Source organism: Fundulus heteroclitus, chromosome 8 (assembly GCF_011125445.2).
Source record: "Fundulus heteroclitus isolate FHET01 chromosome 8, MU-UCD_Fhet_4.1, whole genome shotgun sequence".
Classification (NCBI taxonomy): domain Eukaryota; kingdom Metazoa; phylum Chordata; class Actinopteri; order Cyprinodontiformes; family Fundulidae; genus Fundulus; species Fundulus heteroclitus.
In genome coordinates, this window is record NC_046368.1 from 7,053,736 (window position 1) to 7,071,780 (window position 18,045).

General features: G+C 38.8%; 1 protein-coding gene across 1 annotated transcript; it reads right to left on the reverse strand.

Moving 5' to 3' along the window:
- Positions 1-8,169: 8,169 nt before the first annotated feature.
- Positions 8,170-8,630, reverse strand: pmchl (pro-melanin-concentrating hormone, like). Its single transcript, XM_012864161.3, has one exon. The coding sequence runs from the start codon at positions 8,628-8,630 to the stop codon at positions 8,220-8,222; it is 411 nt and encodes a 136-aa protein (XP_012719615.2). The 3' UTR covers positions 8,170-8,219.
- Between the last annotated feature and the right edge of the window lie 9,415 nt (positions 8,631-18,045).

The window sequence follows — 18,045 nt, forward strand, 5'->3', positions numbered from 1 at the left end:
TTGTACATCATGGATAATTCTGTTTTACTTGGCATAACAATCCTTGAAATGTTATTAGGCAAGGCAAGGCAAATTTATTTATATAGCACAATTCAGTACAGAGACAATGCAAAGTGCTTTACATGATTGAAATATAGGAAAATAAAACATAATAAAAGCAAGTAGGAATAAAATGTAGGAACAAAAAAGAACATTAAAAACAGTTAAAACAGTTTAACTAGAACAGTCAAAGGCAAACAAATGTGTTTTTAATCTTGATTTAAAAGAACTCAGGCTTTCCACACTTTTACAGTTATTAGATTTCTTCTTGTTTGTATTATTTTATTACTGTAAAAATTAAAAGTGGTTTCAACTTCTGAACATGAATTTCCATCTGTTCACTTTCAGGATAGGTCATATTTAAGGCTCTCACCAACACAGGATGTGGTAGCTAGCTATTAGGGGGGTATGGATTAAATTAAGGATCCAATTACCTCGATGCAAAATGAAAATATCAATCCATATCGTCATTTTTAAGATGCACCTTTATTTTGAAATGCACAACACATGGGAGTTATGTGAACAGGTGATCTATTTTTATTATATATAAAATTAGAAGTTTTTTTTCCCATCGAAATGCATGTTTTGAAATAAAATGGTCAAATCATATTTGTTTTTTTGGGGAGATCATATTACATCATATCGATCGGAAATCATAACAGACTTTGCTATATCGGCAAATATCGTATCGTCATCCATGTAAGGTAGTGAAGAACTGAAGAAACAGCCTCGGTCAACAGTTCCAGCTTCTGAAGACTTTTATTTGTAACAGGATTCTGAACAGTCCTCTTTTCTTCCTCTGAGCTTCCAAGAGCTCTGTTTTATAATCAAGTGGAAACACACCTGCATTTGAGTGGACCAAACCACAAAGGAAAACACATGAAAAAATAAACAGAAAGACAAAAATTAAATTATTAATCTGATTTACAAACTCCTCTATATAATAAAATGGTCTGCAAAATAACCCATGTAATACAAGAGGAGTCAAAAAGTTATTTTAAAGAAAAACAAAGCAATACTCCAAAAGAAACCCTCTAATTGGTAGAACCCAACCAGACAATCAGTGACATCATTCAGACATTTTAAGCAGGAAGTACTGAGCCGGCCCCTCCCATACTCCTGCAGATCTACAAGGAACAAACAATGGTAAGTAAAAAGGAAAACAAATATGAATATACTTTGAAACTAATAGATCAGACCTTTTATTAGAGCTTCAGGTATTAAGGTATAGAATTCAGGCAATGGGTTTATTAGTTATTTTTACATGGATACCATCTCATATAGGAGTAAAAGGAAATGAGTTAGCAGATAAATATGCAAAACAAGCTATAAAAAATATTAATATTGATATAGTGGTACCATTCAGTAAGGAAGAAATTAAATCTATTATTAAACAAAAGGTTAAGGGAAGGTGGCAGAAGCTGTGGGAAGAGGATAGAACTGGAAGGTGGCTTTATAGTATTCAAAGGAAAGTTGGTGAAATGAGGATAACAGGAAGGAATAGAAAAGAGGAAACAATTATATCCAGATTACGTTTCAGACACACAGGGTTAAATGGAAATCTATTTAAAATGAGAAAACATCCAACAGGAGGTTGTGATTTTTGTTATCAAGAGGAGACAGTGGAGCATGTTTTGTTGGTTTGTTATAAATATTCTATGGAGAGAAGGGAATTATTACGTCAATTACAAGAAAATAAATTACAGTTAAATTTACAAGATATTTTGGGAAAAATTTCTACTTCTGAGTATTTTTGTTATTTGATAAGATACCTTAAGAAAACGAAATTGATTAATTTGAGAATATATACATAGCATCCTGATCCTGATCCACACTCCACTCTAGTAGATGGCGGTAATGCACATTATTAAGTTGCTTGCCAACCTCGATAAAACAAGAAAAAGAAGGAGAAGAAGAATATACTTTCAAATCAAACAAGTTCAACCAATAATCCAGTAGTAGCTTTAATCTAAACATATAGATGGAAACTGCAACCTAATGCTAACACAAACAAACCTGGGATGGTAAGTGGAGCAGAGCTGCAAACTAATGTTTAAATTTAAGCAATATGGCCATCTACAGAAAGTAAATTAATCAGGAATAAGAATAAGGGACAAATGGTGAACACAAACTGAACCACTTTGTCACAATCCAATCAAATTGTTCTTAACTTTTACCCCTGAATAACTTACTGTTACTTGTCAGCCTTTTTTTTTTACATGATGAAAGCGTTGGAATCCAAAGTCAAATTCCTTGTTTGTACCCTAAAACTTGGCAAAATAAAGTCGATTCTGATTTTGATTAAAGAAAAAAAGCGGACAAAACTTCATCCACAAGGATGAAAATGACTTTAGACGTCGTCACTAATGCTTGATGGGAGCTGCAGCTGCCAAGGATGGCAATCACAGGAATTATCAATAGGGAGAAATTATTTTTTCACATACTCTCAAGCTATCATTTTCTAACATCAAAATGAGTTTGATGATCCTAAACATTCATGTAAGAAATGAAAACAACTAGAGGAAATCTTTAATAGAATTCCCCAACCATTTAAGTCAGGAAATTCAGGAAGGCATGAAACTCATAACAACCTTAATGCATATCTGAAAACCACACATGAATAACCTGCTTCAACAAGTTGCACGCCTTTTGTTTCACTTCCCTCACTGACATCTGTGAAAACAAAACACCTTCCCATAAACCGTTTATCTGGATTGTGTTATGAGGTATGAAAATGCCAAAAGGCTCCGGCTGTAATTTAAGTTTTTAAAGGGCAAAACATTTGGCATTTCAACCCGAGGACAGAAAGTTTTGTGTCATAGCGTTTTTGTGGCGTGTTCATATTTTCATAAGTACTTCAATCTGTTAGAAATAAACTTTTATTTCACAGTAAAACATGTCCAGAGCCATGTTAAAGTCTGAGACGTCAGTTAAAAAGGTGAATATTTTAGTTTAACAGGTAAGAATTTAAGCATTTTGTGAGCCCATCAAAACAGAGTCTAATTTTAATACTTGACCTTCAAGTGTTGCAAGGCAGAAAAACACGAAGGGGTCTGAAAGTTATTACAGTTCATCCTCACAGGATCAGAAGCAGAGTTATACGAGAATCCGTCAAATTCCTGAGGAAATGGTTCAGATTTCTGGACAAAAATCCACTGAATGGATCCAAGCATTGTGATATTTAGACAAACACTGAAACACAGCTAAAAAAAAAAAAAAACATCATGATAGTTTTAAACCATTCCCACAATCTAAAAACATGAACGTTGTCATTAAATACTTATGAGCTGCAAGAGTTTTACTCCATAAAATCTTTCCTCATGTTGTCAGACGGTATTAAAGAACCACAGTGTTGGTAATTATGGTGCATAAGTCATTCTGGCGGAGTAAGCATCACATTTTGCACATGCTGGATATCTGCCACTGTTTTAGCTGTAATTGCTTTTCCAACCAGAAGCTTATTGTAAATACCAAAAAGGTGCAGACGCTCCCAGAAGCACATTCTTCTGCTGACTCACCCCGAATATTTATCCGTTGCAGACTTTTTTTCTCCATTCCTAGTTGATGACTATAAACCTTACCTATGCACAAACTAAAGAAAAGATGTATTCATCATATAAATGTATGTGGGGCTGCACGGCGGCACAGTTTGTAGCTCTCTGGCTTTGCTGCAAGAAGGCAACCCTGGTCTGGGGTCTTTCTGCACGGGGTTCTCTCTGTGCATGCATGGGTCCTAATATCCACACCCATAAATTCAAACATGTATTATCTTTTTATCTTAGCATATTAGGTCTAAAGTAACTAGCCATGTGAGGATGAGCTTGAATATATTAATTTCATGCCATAAAATACATTTGTTTCCAAAGAGTTACACATGCCTTTTCGAAGTCCTGTTTTTCTAAGCCATGAAAGATAATAACTGTAACAAATCCTCTTCAAATATGACATATTCTGTACAATTCAACCAAAATATGAAAAACAAAACGTTTTGATTAAATAGATATTAATTGTTCAATCTGTGTGTGCATCGGTAAACTTATACATTTCCAAAACACATTTGAGTTTGTAATTTTATCATTTGATTTTTCTGGCTAGGAGTCTATCAACCTCTTACTCTTATATCTTGTATTGACAGTATTTACACATTCTGCAAAAAAATGTTTTAATCCATCAGGTTGTAAGAACATTTATTTTAATTTCTTGACATATTAATATATTCATTTTTTTTGTAAATTTCTTCTTTCAGCTATTCCACAGTGCAGTGAGATTATTTTGACCCTTTGTAATTTCCCTTAAAACTACAGCTAAAAGATTAAAAATTGACAAATGTTAGGAAAATGCTACAAAGATCAATGAACTTTGGTAGCGGTTTTATATTAAAATCTAAAGCTTTTTAGCTTTGCACATTTTTTGAGTAAAATAAAAAATGTGCTTTTTTATTTCACACCTCTTTAAGCTAAATAGCTAGAAGAGATCATAAATAAAATAAATCTTAATCATTACTTTTTTTTAAATCATCCCTTTTTTAAACAAAAAGCTGGAAGTGTATATTTTAGGGCAAATGTTGCATTTTTTCAAATCAAAAAGATAGTTTTACTTTTTATCTAGCAAATCACTTCACTAAAAACAAAAGTAGATCTCTTTCATCCTAAAAGCTTAAAATTCAATATTGCATTTTTATACCAAAAGAGGTAAAGAAAAAAGGGTTTTCACCAAATTAGCTAAAATAAATGCTAAAACAAATCTTAGCTGAAAAGCCAATCAAATATCATGCTCCTTATTTTAATTGAAAAGATAAACAGGAACTGTTGAAACTAAAGATGAACAAAATACATCTCTGCTAAAAAGAGATATTGATATGCTTTATAACTTCCTGTAGCCAAAAGCTCAACAATTAGCATTTTAGCTTATTTCCTTAAATGCTAAAAAACTAGCTTTTAGCTAACTTGTCTTTTTAAAATGCTAAAAGACGTTGTATCTGATACTCTAACAGAAGATGCTGTCCTGTAAACTTATAGGATTTTACCAAAGATGGCGCTGTGCTTTGTTGTCAAACATCTCTGCTTTGGTCTCATGAAACAACTTTTTGTGCTTAATAATAATTCACAATTTTAGAGCAATCTCCTGAACTGAAATACCTGACATAATTCAATAAACAATTGAAATACATTCTAAAAAAAAATAATCGTATAAGGAAGTTTTGAACTGAAACTTTTCTAACTTCTTGTGGTGGTTAGCTGTTTTGGAGGCTAGCACTAGCTTGTATGGAAACAGGAAGTAAGTAAAACCATTGATTTGCGGAGTTTTACCTTGACCAATTATGGACAAAGAAGGAGTGATTGGAAAAAAGAAAAACAAGCCAGTAAAGGGCAGATGTGCTTTACTCATTACAAGTTCTTGAGAAATCCCTACAGAACAACAGGAAGCATTATTACAATGTGGCTAATCTCTTGGAAAATGCCTGTGTGATTCCTTCAAACTTTCCCGAAAGCAGCGAACTTTCAAGAAACATAGAGAGATGGTCATTTACCAGTAAGCAGGACCTGATGTAAAAAAAAAAACAAACAAAAAAAAACACCTTTGTGAAAATCTGTATGTAATTTTAAAAGTCTTGGAAGCAGCAAATCAAAGCTTCTGTTCCCAGCACAGTTTGGTTGATTCAGAGCCTCACATTCTCCAGAGGGAAACCCAGGGAATTAGCCAAGCTGGAGTAGCTGCAGGGAATTGAACCGACTATGAGAAACATCCTGACGTGAGCTTGTATGCGGTCTGGTTTAAAAGTGTTGTCAGCTGTCCCGATTAGCAGTCTTTATTAGACACATCTGTCAAAACAACAGGGCAACTCAGGGACGACTTCCTTTCTCTCTTCTAAATTAGATTCTCAAACACACAGTTCTGTCTAAACCTTTATTTTGTTTATTTATGTATTTATTGCCATTTTTGCTTTAGGTCCTTGTCCCGCTGCATAACTGATATCTGCTTGATCTTAAAGGGGCCTTGTCACGTACAGTGACTTTACCAACTTCTACACCAAAAGCTCTCTCTGGTTGCACACAGGGGTTTATTTTTACTAAATTATTGTGCGCTGTTGGCTTATTATATTGTATTTCTGTATTTTACTATTTGTTTTTACTGTAATTGTTAATAAACTAAGAACTTTTTGTGTATGTTTACCAAAACAAGACCCCGCGGCTGCAATGAGTGAACAAGAAGAAGTAATGGAGCCCACAGACGTGTACTGTATATGACGTTATATCATAATGTAGTTATAATCAATAAATACAACCCGGCCAGCTTTGCCAGGATAGATAGATAGATAGATAGATAGATAGATAGATAGATAGATAGATAGATAGATAGATAGATAGATAGATAGATAGATAGATAGATAGATAGATAGATAGCAGCAACTTTGGGTCCACCATTAGGTGGCGTTGAGCTCTCTGCTACTTTATTTATTTATTGAATCATTTCATCATGTTTAAGCATTCAGTCTACTTTACTTTCCTGTTTTCTTCGTATTTCCTCTGAACCTTTTCTTTTTCACGTCAGTCCAACAATTAATGAAAGGCTTAGTTTAGTCATCTCTTTTTTGTAATTTGGTGCAAAACATTTTACATTTGTAGACTATATTTTATGACATCCCAAAATGACTCAATTTTCGAGGTGTATTTATTTAAATGGTGTGCTGTGATTTGGCTAGGAAAAATTACAACATGATTCAACAAATACAGGTAAATGTAATTAGACAAGAGTGGACTAAACGCAAAACGGTTTTAATGGACAGTTTCTACGTTTAGGTCTGTTACCAGGACATCTGTCTCTCCTGTATTCTCTTTCTCTCTCTATCTCGTCACCTCTTATATAAAACTGCTCGGCTCATCTTCAAATATAAATTCAATTAAATTTCAATTGCAAAGCATCGTTTAACAAAACTGGGTAACATTGCGAGTGACGTAGGTGAGCGTGCAGCGCTGAAAGTTATTTTGTGATTTACGAGACGGGACAACCCCTTTTCCACATAAAGCCATTTCTTTCGGTAGCTGTTTTACCTTAAAAACATAACATTACCTTTTGCAAACAGCATTTTTTGTTTAAACTCAGGTTATGGCATATTAAAATGTGATTTTAACTTTTTGTTCTCTGTCATTTTTCTCTTTATAGAAGGTACACCTGGTCTGACGTTCTGTTAGCTGAGACATCATCAGGGGAGGCAGATCATCCACTATTACCATCTAACATAGAAAGTACTCCTGGGTCAATGTGAGCTTCTGAGCTTTCTGTGTCTCTGCTCTGTCTTCTCTAAGCCCCAGTGGGTCGAGGCAGATGAGCGTTCACACTGAGCCTGGTTCTGGTTCTGCTGGAGGTTCTCCTCTCTGTTAAAGGGGAGTTTTCCTCTCCACTGTCGCTTCATGCATGCTCAGTATGAGGGATTGCTGCAAAGCCATCAACAATGCAGACGACTGTCCACTGTGGCTCTACGCTCTTTCAGGAGGAGTGAATGCTGCTTGGAGAGACTTGATGCAACCTGCTGGGTTTCCTTAGAGAGGAAACTTTCTCACCAACCTGGAGGATCTGATGGAGTTTGACTTTGGAAAGAGCCTTGAGATGATGGTGCTATATAAATAAAATTGAATTGAATTGATTTTCTGAAATGTTTAAGTGTGACAGAAAAGAAATCTAAAGGACAGAAACGTTTTTTTTGCAGCAAATGGGAATAACTTGTTTTAACAAGTCACATGACTTTTGCTTACTGATTTCCAAATACTATTAACTCAAACTTCCCTGGCTGTTGTCCAAAGAAGACGACAATGTTCCTGTGTGTTACCAGGTAGAGTAAAAACTTTGCTTAAAGACAGCACACAGAAACTGTTAAAGTGGAGAAAACACAACTGAGATTGCATTATGATGAGCAAGTGCAGCACAAAATCTAAGTGAAAATAAGGAATCCGGCTTTGAGTTAAAAATGAATTCCCCTATGTTTTTAAGTAAACAGCTACTAAATAAAAAGGAGACATTTAGCAGAATTGAATAATATTTATTCACAGATTTGCAAGAATCTCAATACTCATGCACACTTTTCTTGATTATTACACACAACAGTGTGAGACAGGAAAGGTTTTTTTTTTTTTTTGCTTTTTTCATCTGTTTGGTTGCCTTGTGGAGCAGAACGAGACGTCCTAGACCTCCCAGCAGGGACGGTACACCCGTCCCACCATGCACCTCATGCTGTCCCTCCTCAGGATGGGGATGCTCAGCTGCTGGCCGTCGACTCCGTGCTCACCGACCTGGTTGCTGTCGTCGGCTCTTCGCTTGTAGACAGACAGGCCGCTCTGCTGAACTCGCAGGTCCCTCCAGATGGTTGGATCAGCGGCGATGACGATCAGCTTCGGCGTCCGCCCTCTGGTCACAGCAGCCGGATCTGCGTCGGCCAGGCTGTTCTCCGTTGCCTCGTCATTCAGCAGCGAGTTGAAGACTTCTTGCTCCAAGGACCCGTCGTCAGTCTTGGCCATGGGTAACAGCATCGACAGTGCGTTACAGTTGAGTAGGAGTGCAGCAGCAAAGACGACTGACAATAGGGACTGCCTCATGTTGGCGATCTTCCAGGAGGTCAGAGATGGTTGCTTGGAGGAGATGGATGTTCTTTCGAAGTCTTGCTTCTAGTTTCTGACTTGGACTTTGGACAATCGTTGGCTTTTATACCATTTCAGGCTGAGCTGACCGTGTCGCTTTCAGGGTCATAAGAGCTTCTTCCTTTGTTTGTCAGACTCAAGAGAACAGTCGGGTAGAACCACTGCTGTGTCTGAGCGCGTTGTCTTGGGGTAAAGTTAATTAAAATCTTTAGTGTGCTGGCTCCTGTTTGACACTTGAACATGAAAAACTAGAAGGTCTTCCAAAATGACTGTCCTTTAAAACAACAAGGCCGGATGAACCACCTGTGACGCTCTTGTGATGTTCAGATACTTGATAGAGAAACCAGTTTCCCAAAGCATTGTTGCAGCGATAGTCAAGAGGGGATTTAAACCTAAGCTTGGTGAACAGAAAAGCAAACAAATGGTTGCTGAAGTGTTTACGTCTTTGTGGCAGCAGGTCTGTTGACGTGTCAAAGACACAGGAAAGTCGTGTCCGCTCCCCAGAGCACTGAGGTGGAATTTGGGATGGTCTTTAGTTATTAAAGCCATCTAATTCTGGTTCCTACAGGACATCTACAATAAAAAAGCTTTGATACATAAACATTTTATTTTATTTCCTTTTATTTAGGCTTAGACTTAGACATCTTTAGTTGTCAGAGTGCATACAGAACGAAATTACGTTGCATACAGCTTGTAATTAAAAGTAAACAATTGAAATGTAAACAATGCAGGAAAATTGCAGCAGTGATTAAAACGTAAACAATTGAAATGTAAACAATGCAGGAGAAGAGAACAATGAAAACCATTTGTATGTGCAGAAATTATGGTGCAAAAGGCATTTGTGCAAAAGGCATTTGGAAACTGCAAGTTCGGCAGCATTTGTAATGCTAGATAAAGATGCAATGGTGCAAAAAGTGGTGCAGGGTCCAGTTTAGAGTTCAGCAGTTCAACAGTCTGATGGCAAAAAGGAAAAAGCTTTTGCAGATCCTGGTGGACCTGCAGCGGATGCTGCGGAACCTCTTCCCAGAAGGTAGAAGGGAGAACAGTCCATGGTGGGGGTGTGAGGGGTCCCTGATGATGCTACGGGCTCGGGACACACAGCGCTGAGATGAAATGTCCTCAATGGAGGGAAGAGGAGCCCCGATGGTTCCTTCTGCTGTCCTCACCACTCTCCTCACGTTCTTCCAGTCGGAGGCACTGCAGTCTCCACACCACACAGAGAGACAGCTGGTCAGAATGCTCTCTATGGTGCTTCTGTAGAAGCTCGTGAGGATGGGCTTTATTCATACAGGTTGTCTCATTAAGATCCAAGATCTCATCTACAAGAAAGAGAATGAACCCAAACATATTGTTTGAGGTCATGTTACAATGGCATCAATTATTTTCACAGCTTTTCACATTACAACTGCAATGCAAGTTGGATAAAAGAGAAGAATATATAATAAACTGAAATAAATGTATTGTCCCTTTATTATTTTTACCTACTGAGCAATTAACTAAACATGTATTGTTTTTATAAAATGAAAGGAGTGTGTTGTGAAAAACCGTCTGTGAATTATAATTCATTACATTAAATAATAAAAAAATCCCTACAATGTCCTTAATTTTGGGGGTGGATAGTTTTCTTTTTCTTGGCAACAAGGAGGGGATAAACTGTATGTCATTCTTTCTTTATAAATGCTGGGTGTTTGTAGTCCTATTTGCAACAAAGTTACAAGGATGATAAAAGACAAATTCTGTACAAATACTTTCAATTTTGTGCAGATTTTACTGTAAGTAGAAATCTTGCACAACAAGTTATCAAAAAGATGTCAGAGTCAACCTTTTTCTTACATGATCTCAGCAACAATTGATCATTATCCAGATTGATGGACTGGGAACGCCTGGGTTTTCTGGTACTGTGCTAAAATGTCTTTGATGGCAAATGGATTGAATTTATATAGTTATTTCTAGTTATACTGACCGGTAGGCAACTGGAATCCAGCCTACATCCTTCTGATTGCAAGGCAACTACTCCTCACCTTTAGGACTAACCTACCTTTATTTAGATTGTGAACCTTAGACTGTAAGTAATATGAAATCTCTCCGACAGTTACTGTCCTTAATATCCACAAGTGAATTGTTCAGTTTTTTCCGACTGGATTCAGAAACGAGAGAACTCATTGTTTTTGGTCCCAAGAATTTCAAGGTTAGACTCAACGAGGCTAAAAGCCACAGCATATCGCAGAATCGTAGGTTTTATTATTGACTCTGAGCTAAATTTTAACAACCATATTAAAACTATCACAAATGAAACTGCTACAGACTAAAATCTCAAATCATGAGACCTCAAAATCGGTGTATGCTGAAAATCAATGCAGAAAAATGGGCTTGTTTGGAAAAGAGTATCATTTAAACTGTGACTTTTCCCCTGCTTTCTGTTTTATCTGGAGTGTAAGAAAGGTCAGGTCAGAGATCTCAAACTGTAGATTTCTTAGAATTTTTCTGTACTTTTGTTAATGTATGAAAGAATTATAGCCAAGGATTTACTTAGCTTCTTCCTTTGTTTTTCCTACGGATGTCTGGAATGTTTTTCTGTTCATGTACAGCACTTTGAATGTCTTTTTACTGAAAAGTGCCATAAAAATAAGCTTACCTTACCATAAAGTCTTGTTAGATGTCAACATGGCATTGGACGGCCTTTGGCTTAAACACTTCTCCAAGTTGCTTGTTAGATATGAATGTCCAGGTCCCATCAGGTCATCAGAGTGGACCAGAACTAATAAAGTGTTGTAAACATTTTTCTCTTCTCCTCCAACTCACTGAACACTTGTGTGCAGAAACTCCTGGGTCCTATAGGGATTCAGCATTCACAAAACATAACCATTTATTTGGTTCTTGATTAACATTTTGAACAACCAGACAGCTCCCCTTTTCATTTAATATTTAAAATTACTTTAATCCTTTAATGTGTTTCTTGTCACTGGTGCAGTTTCCTTTACTGCAGTTTCTTACCTACCTTTGAGGAACCTTTAACCCCCTCAGGTCCGAATTATGTACGTATAGAAGAAATACACCCAAATCACTGTTTTCTTTCAGTTTCTTCCACCCGCGTTCATAAATTGGGCCGATAACTTTCCCCACACGCTTGCAAAAGCAGAGACGTGGAACATTTTCCATGTTTGCCCTCGGATGTGAAGGAGCAACTGTCTGCTAAAGGTCGATATGTTTCACAGGCAGAGCTACACCTCGTCAATTAGAGAGGGGGGAAGAAGGGCTTTCTGAAAGCAGGATGTTAACGCGCCTCGAACAGCTGACTACACTGATCGGTGCAGGCCAGATCTCAAAGCCCGGGCTTAGGACTGTGAAGGGAGAATAACACGAACCAGCAGTCTGCCCGGGTAAAACAGTGGCTTTTTAACACCAGGCGCTTTGGCTGCTCCTCTTTAAATTACAGTGCCGACTGGAAGGGCCACAAGGCCAAGACTCAAGTGTAATTCCACCTAAAAAGAAAAGCGGTACTTGAATCCAACAGGGCTCAGGTACAAATTAAATTATGTTGAATTTCAAAAAGGCCGCTCAGGAATAGTTATTCCTGTGGTTTAACTGATGGAAATCTCACAGACAGGTTAAGACTTTTCCTACAGCAAGGTGCATAAAAAGGTTACTAAAAGGGGGAAAAATGTCAGGCTGATGCATTTTATATATATATATATATATATATATATATATATATATATATATATATGTTTCAGGGGTTCCCAGAGTGGGGGTCATTTGGCACCTCAACTTGCAAGAGGATTTGATGCTGATGTGCTCAAAATAATCAGTATGTCCTAGACTTGTTTTGGAAGAATTCTTATAAAAATATGACTTTATTCTTTTAATTTTACTCTTGTAATATTATGACTTTAGTCTCACAATATCCAAAGAAAAAAAAGAAGAAAGAAACTCCCCTGCCAAAAGGGGGTCACCAGTTACCGGCGCTGTTATTTTGGGTCTAGCAGGCTGAAAGGTTTGGGAATCCCTGGTATATAGAATCTTTCATAGATTGAATGTGTCTCTGGATACATAGGTGTGAGAGAAAGTAAAGTACACACCTTGTGGAGAATAGGTAAGGCTTAAAAAAAACATGAATGATTACTTGCTGAAATTGATGACCGTAATTAATTATATTTATGCGTCAGTAATTGGTCTTGTTAAATAAATTGGGTTATTTAAAGCTCTTTGTCCATGGAGGATACAGTTGGACTGGACATTCCTGGACCCTCGGTAATTCAGCGCCTCTGGACAAAGAGTTGTTCCGTTTTTCCGGGACCAATATATCTATCTAACCATCCATTTTCCTACACGTCTATCCATGTTGGGGTCGCGAGGGCTGCTGGTGCCTATCTCCAGCCGTCAATGGGCGAGAGGCAGGGTACACCCTGGACAGGTCACCAGCCTATCGCAGCCAATATATATATAATTTTTATATCTTTTCTTGCCCCAATTTCTCTTTTTGTTTTTCTTGTATTTCCTTGACAGAAACAAGCCATTAGGGGACAGTCTTCCCTTCTTATTCTGGGAACTGAATAACTCACAGGCATTTTCCTGTATAGCCTGAGCAACTTTACTGCTTTCAGGTCTTAGAGATACTGTCAGTTGTTTTGGTTTGTATTAGTAAATTAATTACCCCTTTCCTCTGAAAATTGTAATACCATAATTGTACACTGTGTAGCTAAGATGTGAACTGAGTTCAAGATTGTGTTGCATTTATCTACTTATTGCATGTTTACTCAACAGGGGAAAAGTTATTCCAATGTCATGTTAATCGGTGATGGACAGCACCTTCAACCTGATAATGATGTCACAGTCTGTGCATCCACACACTGAAGATGAAAGCCTAATGCTGCAGTTAGTTATTGGAGGATTGTGCACTCTTTGGCAGAGGGTAAGAGGTGGCGATGGCACAGGGTAGCGACTTCAGAAGAAGATGAAAGTGACGAGATGAAAGCTGATGTGCAGTCTTATTAAAATAAGACAGCCAGTAATTTGGCTGAGTTGTGAAGGACCGGACTCCCATAGAAAGTGACTTGTGGCCAAAGTGGTGGCGCATCGTGTGCATTTAGCACAAAGATTTATCCCCCATCGATACATCTGCAGGGATGCGGGTAGCCATGGTGATGGTCAACTCGTAATATCAGAAAAGGTTCAAAATAAACAGGACTGGAGTCTCCCAGTGTACATGAGAGAGCGCAACAAAGAAGAGCTGAAAATTATTTCTCATGTGCAGATACGATGATGAAGGATGGCATGTGGGGAATCTGATCCCTGCCCAGCCTGCCTCAGCGAGCCCCAAATAAACCACTGCTGGATGGAGTTAACATATCAAATGCTCCAATTAGATCCAAATGCAAATGAGCCTAAAAATGCTTGGCAAGTGTTGAAATTCGCAGTTTGCAGAAGAAACTTGTACATTTGGCCTTGAGCACAGATTAGGATCTGCAAAAACTGGAAAAATAGTAATTATCTCAAGTTAAATGGTTGTGTTTTTTTGGTAGTGAAAATAAAGACAAAATACATGACAGGCAAGGTCAACCAGAACGTTACAAGAGAAGACTTAATATCAGCCACATTTTGGAAAGGAAGAACTGGGTTACCCCCCAGAAGCAACTCAAGTCGGTAATCCTGACAACCCACAAACCGCAATCACATTGGTCCTGCTTCCAACTCTCTGTGAAAGCTTTAGTTGGTAATCCTGTTCAGAAACACTTTATGTTATAGTGGGTGAAATGATCCTTCCATCCTGACAATAATCAATACAAAAAGGAGGTTAAAAATGTTGATCTCTGTGAGCGTTGCAGGACTGTAAAAACTCTGACCAATCCTGTCATTCGGTCAGAATGGAAAGAACCAATCAGATGCCTTCATGTCTCGTATCACCTTATCTATCGGTTGTCCTACATAGCAATCATTCTGACGCGCTCACCTAACGCCAGTATGCGTGCTCGTTCCTTGTTAGTTTCCGCTTGCTTGCTGCGCACTTCTAGTGTTTATGTATCCAGTTAGCCTAGCGGTTAGCTTCGCCGTTCATTGCAGCTCTGCTGCTCTTACCGGATACTTTGAACATGGTTGAGATTTGCAAAAAGCAAACCGCGTTCATGTTTATGAAAGAACAGGAAGGCCTCAAGCAGAAAGAAATGAGACCAGAGTGGATTTGGGAGATTTTTTGACGTGATCCCCCTGGGGGGCAGAAGGGCAGGTGAAGGCCCATTCATACCTCACATAAAAGACGGATACGGATACGTGTGGAGTGTTTCATACGTTCTAACCGTCGATTTCGTCCGTATTTTGACGCGAAAATTGGGAGCTTACGATTACGGACGAAACGGATCAATACGGAGCAATACCACCGGAAAAGGTGGGGGCGCTATTGAGTTTGTAGTACAAAATGTCAACAAAATCATGAAGAAGGTTAGAATTCTGGGCTTTAAACAATGGCAGGATTCAAGGAACGACTTGCGGCGCTTGTCTGCAGCTACCCACACATATATGATGTGTCGTGTCCGGGGCACAGGGACAAACAAAAAGTTTACTTACGGAGCAAATACAACAAAATCACGTCTTGGACCATCGCCATGTTTGATCAATGATGAATCATTGGCGCCCTAGCACTGCCACCTAGAGGAAGTATTGGTTATTGCGCACCTCAACAGACGGCGTTATGAAGGAGTCAACGGATAGAACGTACGGACAGAAATACGGACGTGTAGGCCAAACGTAGGGTATGAATGGGCAGGTAAGACGGTCTTGCTGTTTTGCAGCTATTCAAAAAGGACTATGGATGTTTCTTACTTACATTTCCGAAAAAATCACAGACTCTAGTGAAACATGCATCCAGTGAGGAAGACGCTGACCTTAGCCATCAAAGCTACACCCCAAAAAGTAAAGCAGCAACACATCAAGGTCAATCACCCCAGAGTACCATCAGAGCACACCCACCTCTGGAGGGTTAACCTAACAGGAGAAAGCAGGCCCCCTAAGAGAGTTTAATAAAGACAAGCCACTGCACACAACCCAAATGGTTAGTATCTGGTGGCCCTTAGCATGTAAGACCTCCTCTTCAACCACCATCCACCAAACATGCTGCTTCACCCTGGGATGCTGAAGAAATCACCATAACTAACAAACACATGGCAGGTTTGAATGGGAAATAAGGAGCAGGTGTGAGGGGAGATTAGAAAATGAGACCAGCTGAAGTGAGTAAGGGAACCGACAAGGGACGGACACTGGTACAGAGTGCAATATAACACAAGATAATTTTTCATGTAGTTTCACGTTGGCTGTCCTTATGTCTTGTTTGTACAAGTGTAACCGATGGTTTCCAGCCTCAGCGCTGAGAATGACTTCCCGAGCCACCGTGGGGTGTCAAACTTTGTTTATTCTGACACACAGCAGCAGAAAACACACTTGACTACCCCAGATTACCCAGCACACAACTGTTTCCAAACATGATAAGGCATAAATGAACTAAAAGACATTAACCGGAATCAACATAAATCTCAAAATGCCGCATAATGTTCTCCCAAAGGAGAGCAGAAACAAAGATGGAGCCGAGACGACAGGGACGCTGTTTTTATGTGAACACTCTGACAACAAACTAAAGGTTCTGTGGTCAGGTGGCAAATGATAGATAATCTTGTGCAGTTATAACAAAAAACAATAATAACCAAAAAGAAGGAGTTAACCCTGTTACACAAATGATTAGTATTCATTGAAAAGTCCCAATTTGTTTGATAAAAAAGAAATAATTACTCCAGAGTGTTTCTTTCTTGACACAGCTGGTTCCACTTGTCCTCTCAAATGATGACAGCATCCTGTCGTGCTTTCCTTCCAGCACATCTTGGCATTTCCAGCTAAAACAATCACTAATGCCTGAGAAAAATTCAGGCGAATGCCTGATGAACACGCTTCAGTTTAGCTGTCTGACATCCACTAAACACCAACTCTGTTTCTTACTGTGCTTCATGCTGGTGGGGTTGTAACCGCTACAGGGACTCTGGCTGCCTGACAGTGAAAGCTCTGCTCGCTGTTTCTCAGCAACAGAGGTTTGTTTCTCTGCTTCATTTCCACAGTAACGAGCGCTGAATGTTATATTTAGCAGAGTTTGCACTGATAAGAATAAATACAATGATTCAGCAAGGTTGTCTAACAAATAGAAAGGAGGTCGTAAGGTGGTTATGTTTCTTGATTTGAATGTAAAATGAATTTACCTTTCAGAGAACAGTGATGTTCTGCTTCAGGCAGATCCATTGTAGGTGGTAGAAAATCAAACCTGAAGACTCCTGAGTGGATTTCAGAAAGCTGGGTAAAAAAAAGTACTGTGAAATACTGTTTGTTTTACATTATGACCAGACAAAAAGGTGTTTATTAAAGGCATACTATGCAACATTTTTCAGTTAATTAATGTGTTCCATACCGTTTTGGATGATTAAATGAGTCATTTCAGGTCGAACAAAGGTTTTCTCGGCCGCCCTGGGGGTCTGTGGGGGAAATACCGTACTTGCAATTGCAAGAGCTCTCGGCCCGCACTCACAGAAGTCTCGCTTTACGGCGAGAACTCCATGTATTTTTGCCCTGCCATTCACTATATGCACGCGCGAAAACAACAACAAAGAACCGCGTGTTAACGTCAAATAAACATGCAAGCATATCGAGTTTTATTATTATTATTATTATTTTTTTTTTTTTTTATTTTTTTTTTTTTTATGTTGGCGAGACGCTACTGCGGCGGCGGCGAGGCGGCGGCCGCGGCTTGGCGAGGCGGTGGCGGTAGCGTCTCGCCAACATAAAAAAAAATAAAAATAATAATAATAATAATAATAAAACTGGCGAGGCGGAGGCGGAGGCGGAGGCGGAGGCGGAGGCGGCGGCGGCGGCGGCGGCGGCCGCCTCGCCAAGATAGCGCTGCGGGAAGCTTGATGTTCATACCTTCACTGTGTTAGTCATTGTTTGTACTGCCGTTTTTTTTCCACTTTTCGTTGCGTTCACCTGTCTGCTAAGCTCAAAACAACCGCGCCTGACTTGACGGAGAAACCAGAACAGCTGAGCATCTTTACGACTGTGCACTTTTACTTTCGCCCTCTGGGGGGAGCCACGCTGGAAAATCAACCCCGGTTGCATAGTATACCTTTAAGGATTGTTTGTCCTAAAGGTGGTGGATGTACTTTTTTATAAAGCAATTTTTACTGGTATATTGTAGTATCTGCACAGGAAATCACATACACGACCTTGGTTGAACAATATAGACATGTTGGTGTAAGCGATAAATGGAAGGGTCAATTACAAATTAACTTTTTCAGATGATGACATGGCCGTGGGAGATCGCCACTCGACTTTAAAGTTTATGCAG

Excerpts from the sequence above, each read along its gene's own strand:
- pmchl (XM_012864161.3), bottom strand. The coding sequence starts at position 8,630 with ATGAGGCAGTCCCTATTGTCAGTCGTCTTTGCTGCTGCACTCCTACTC.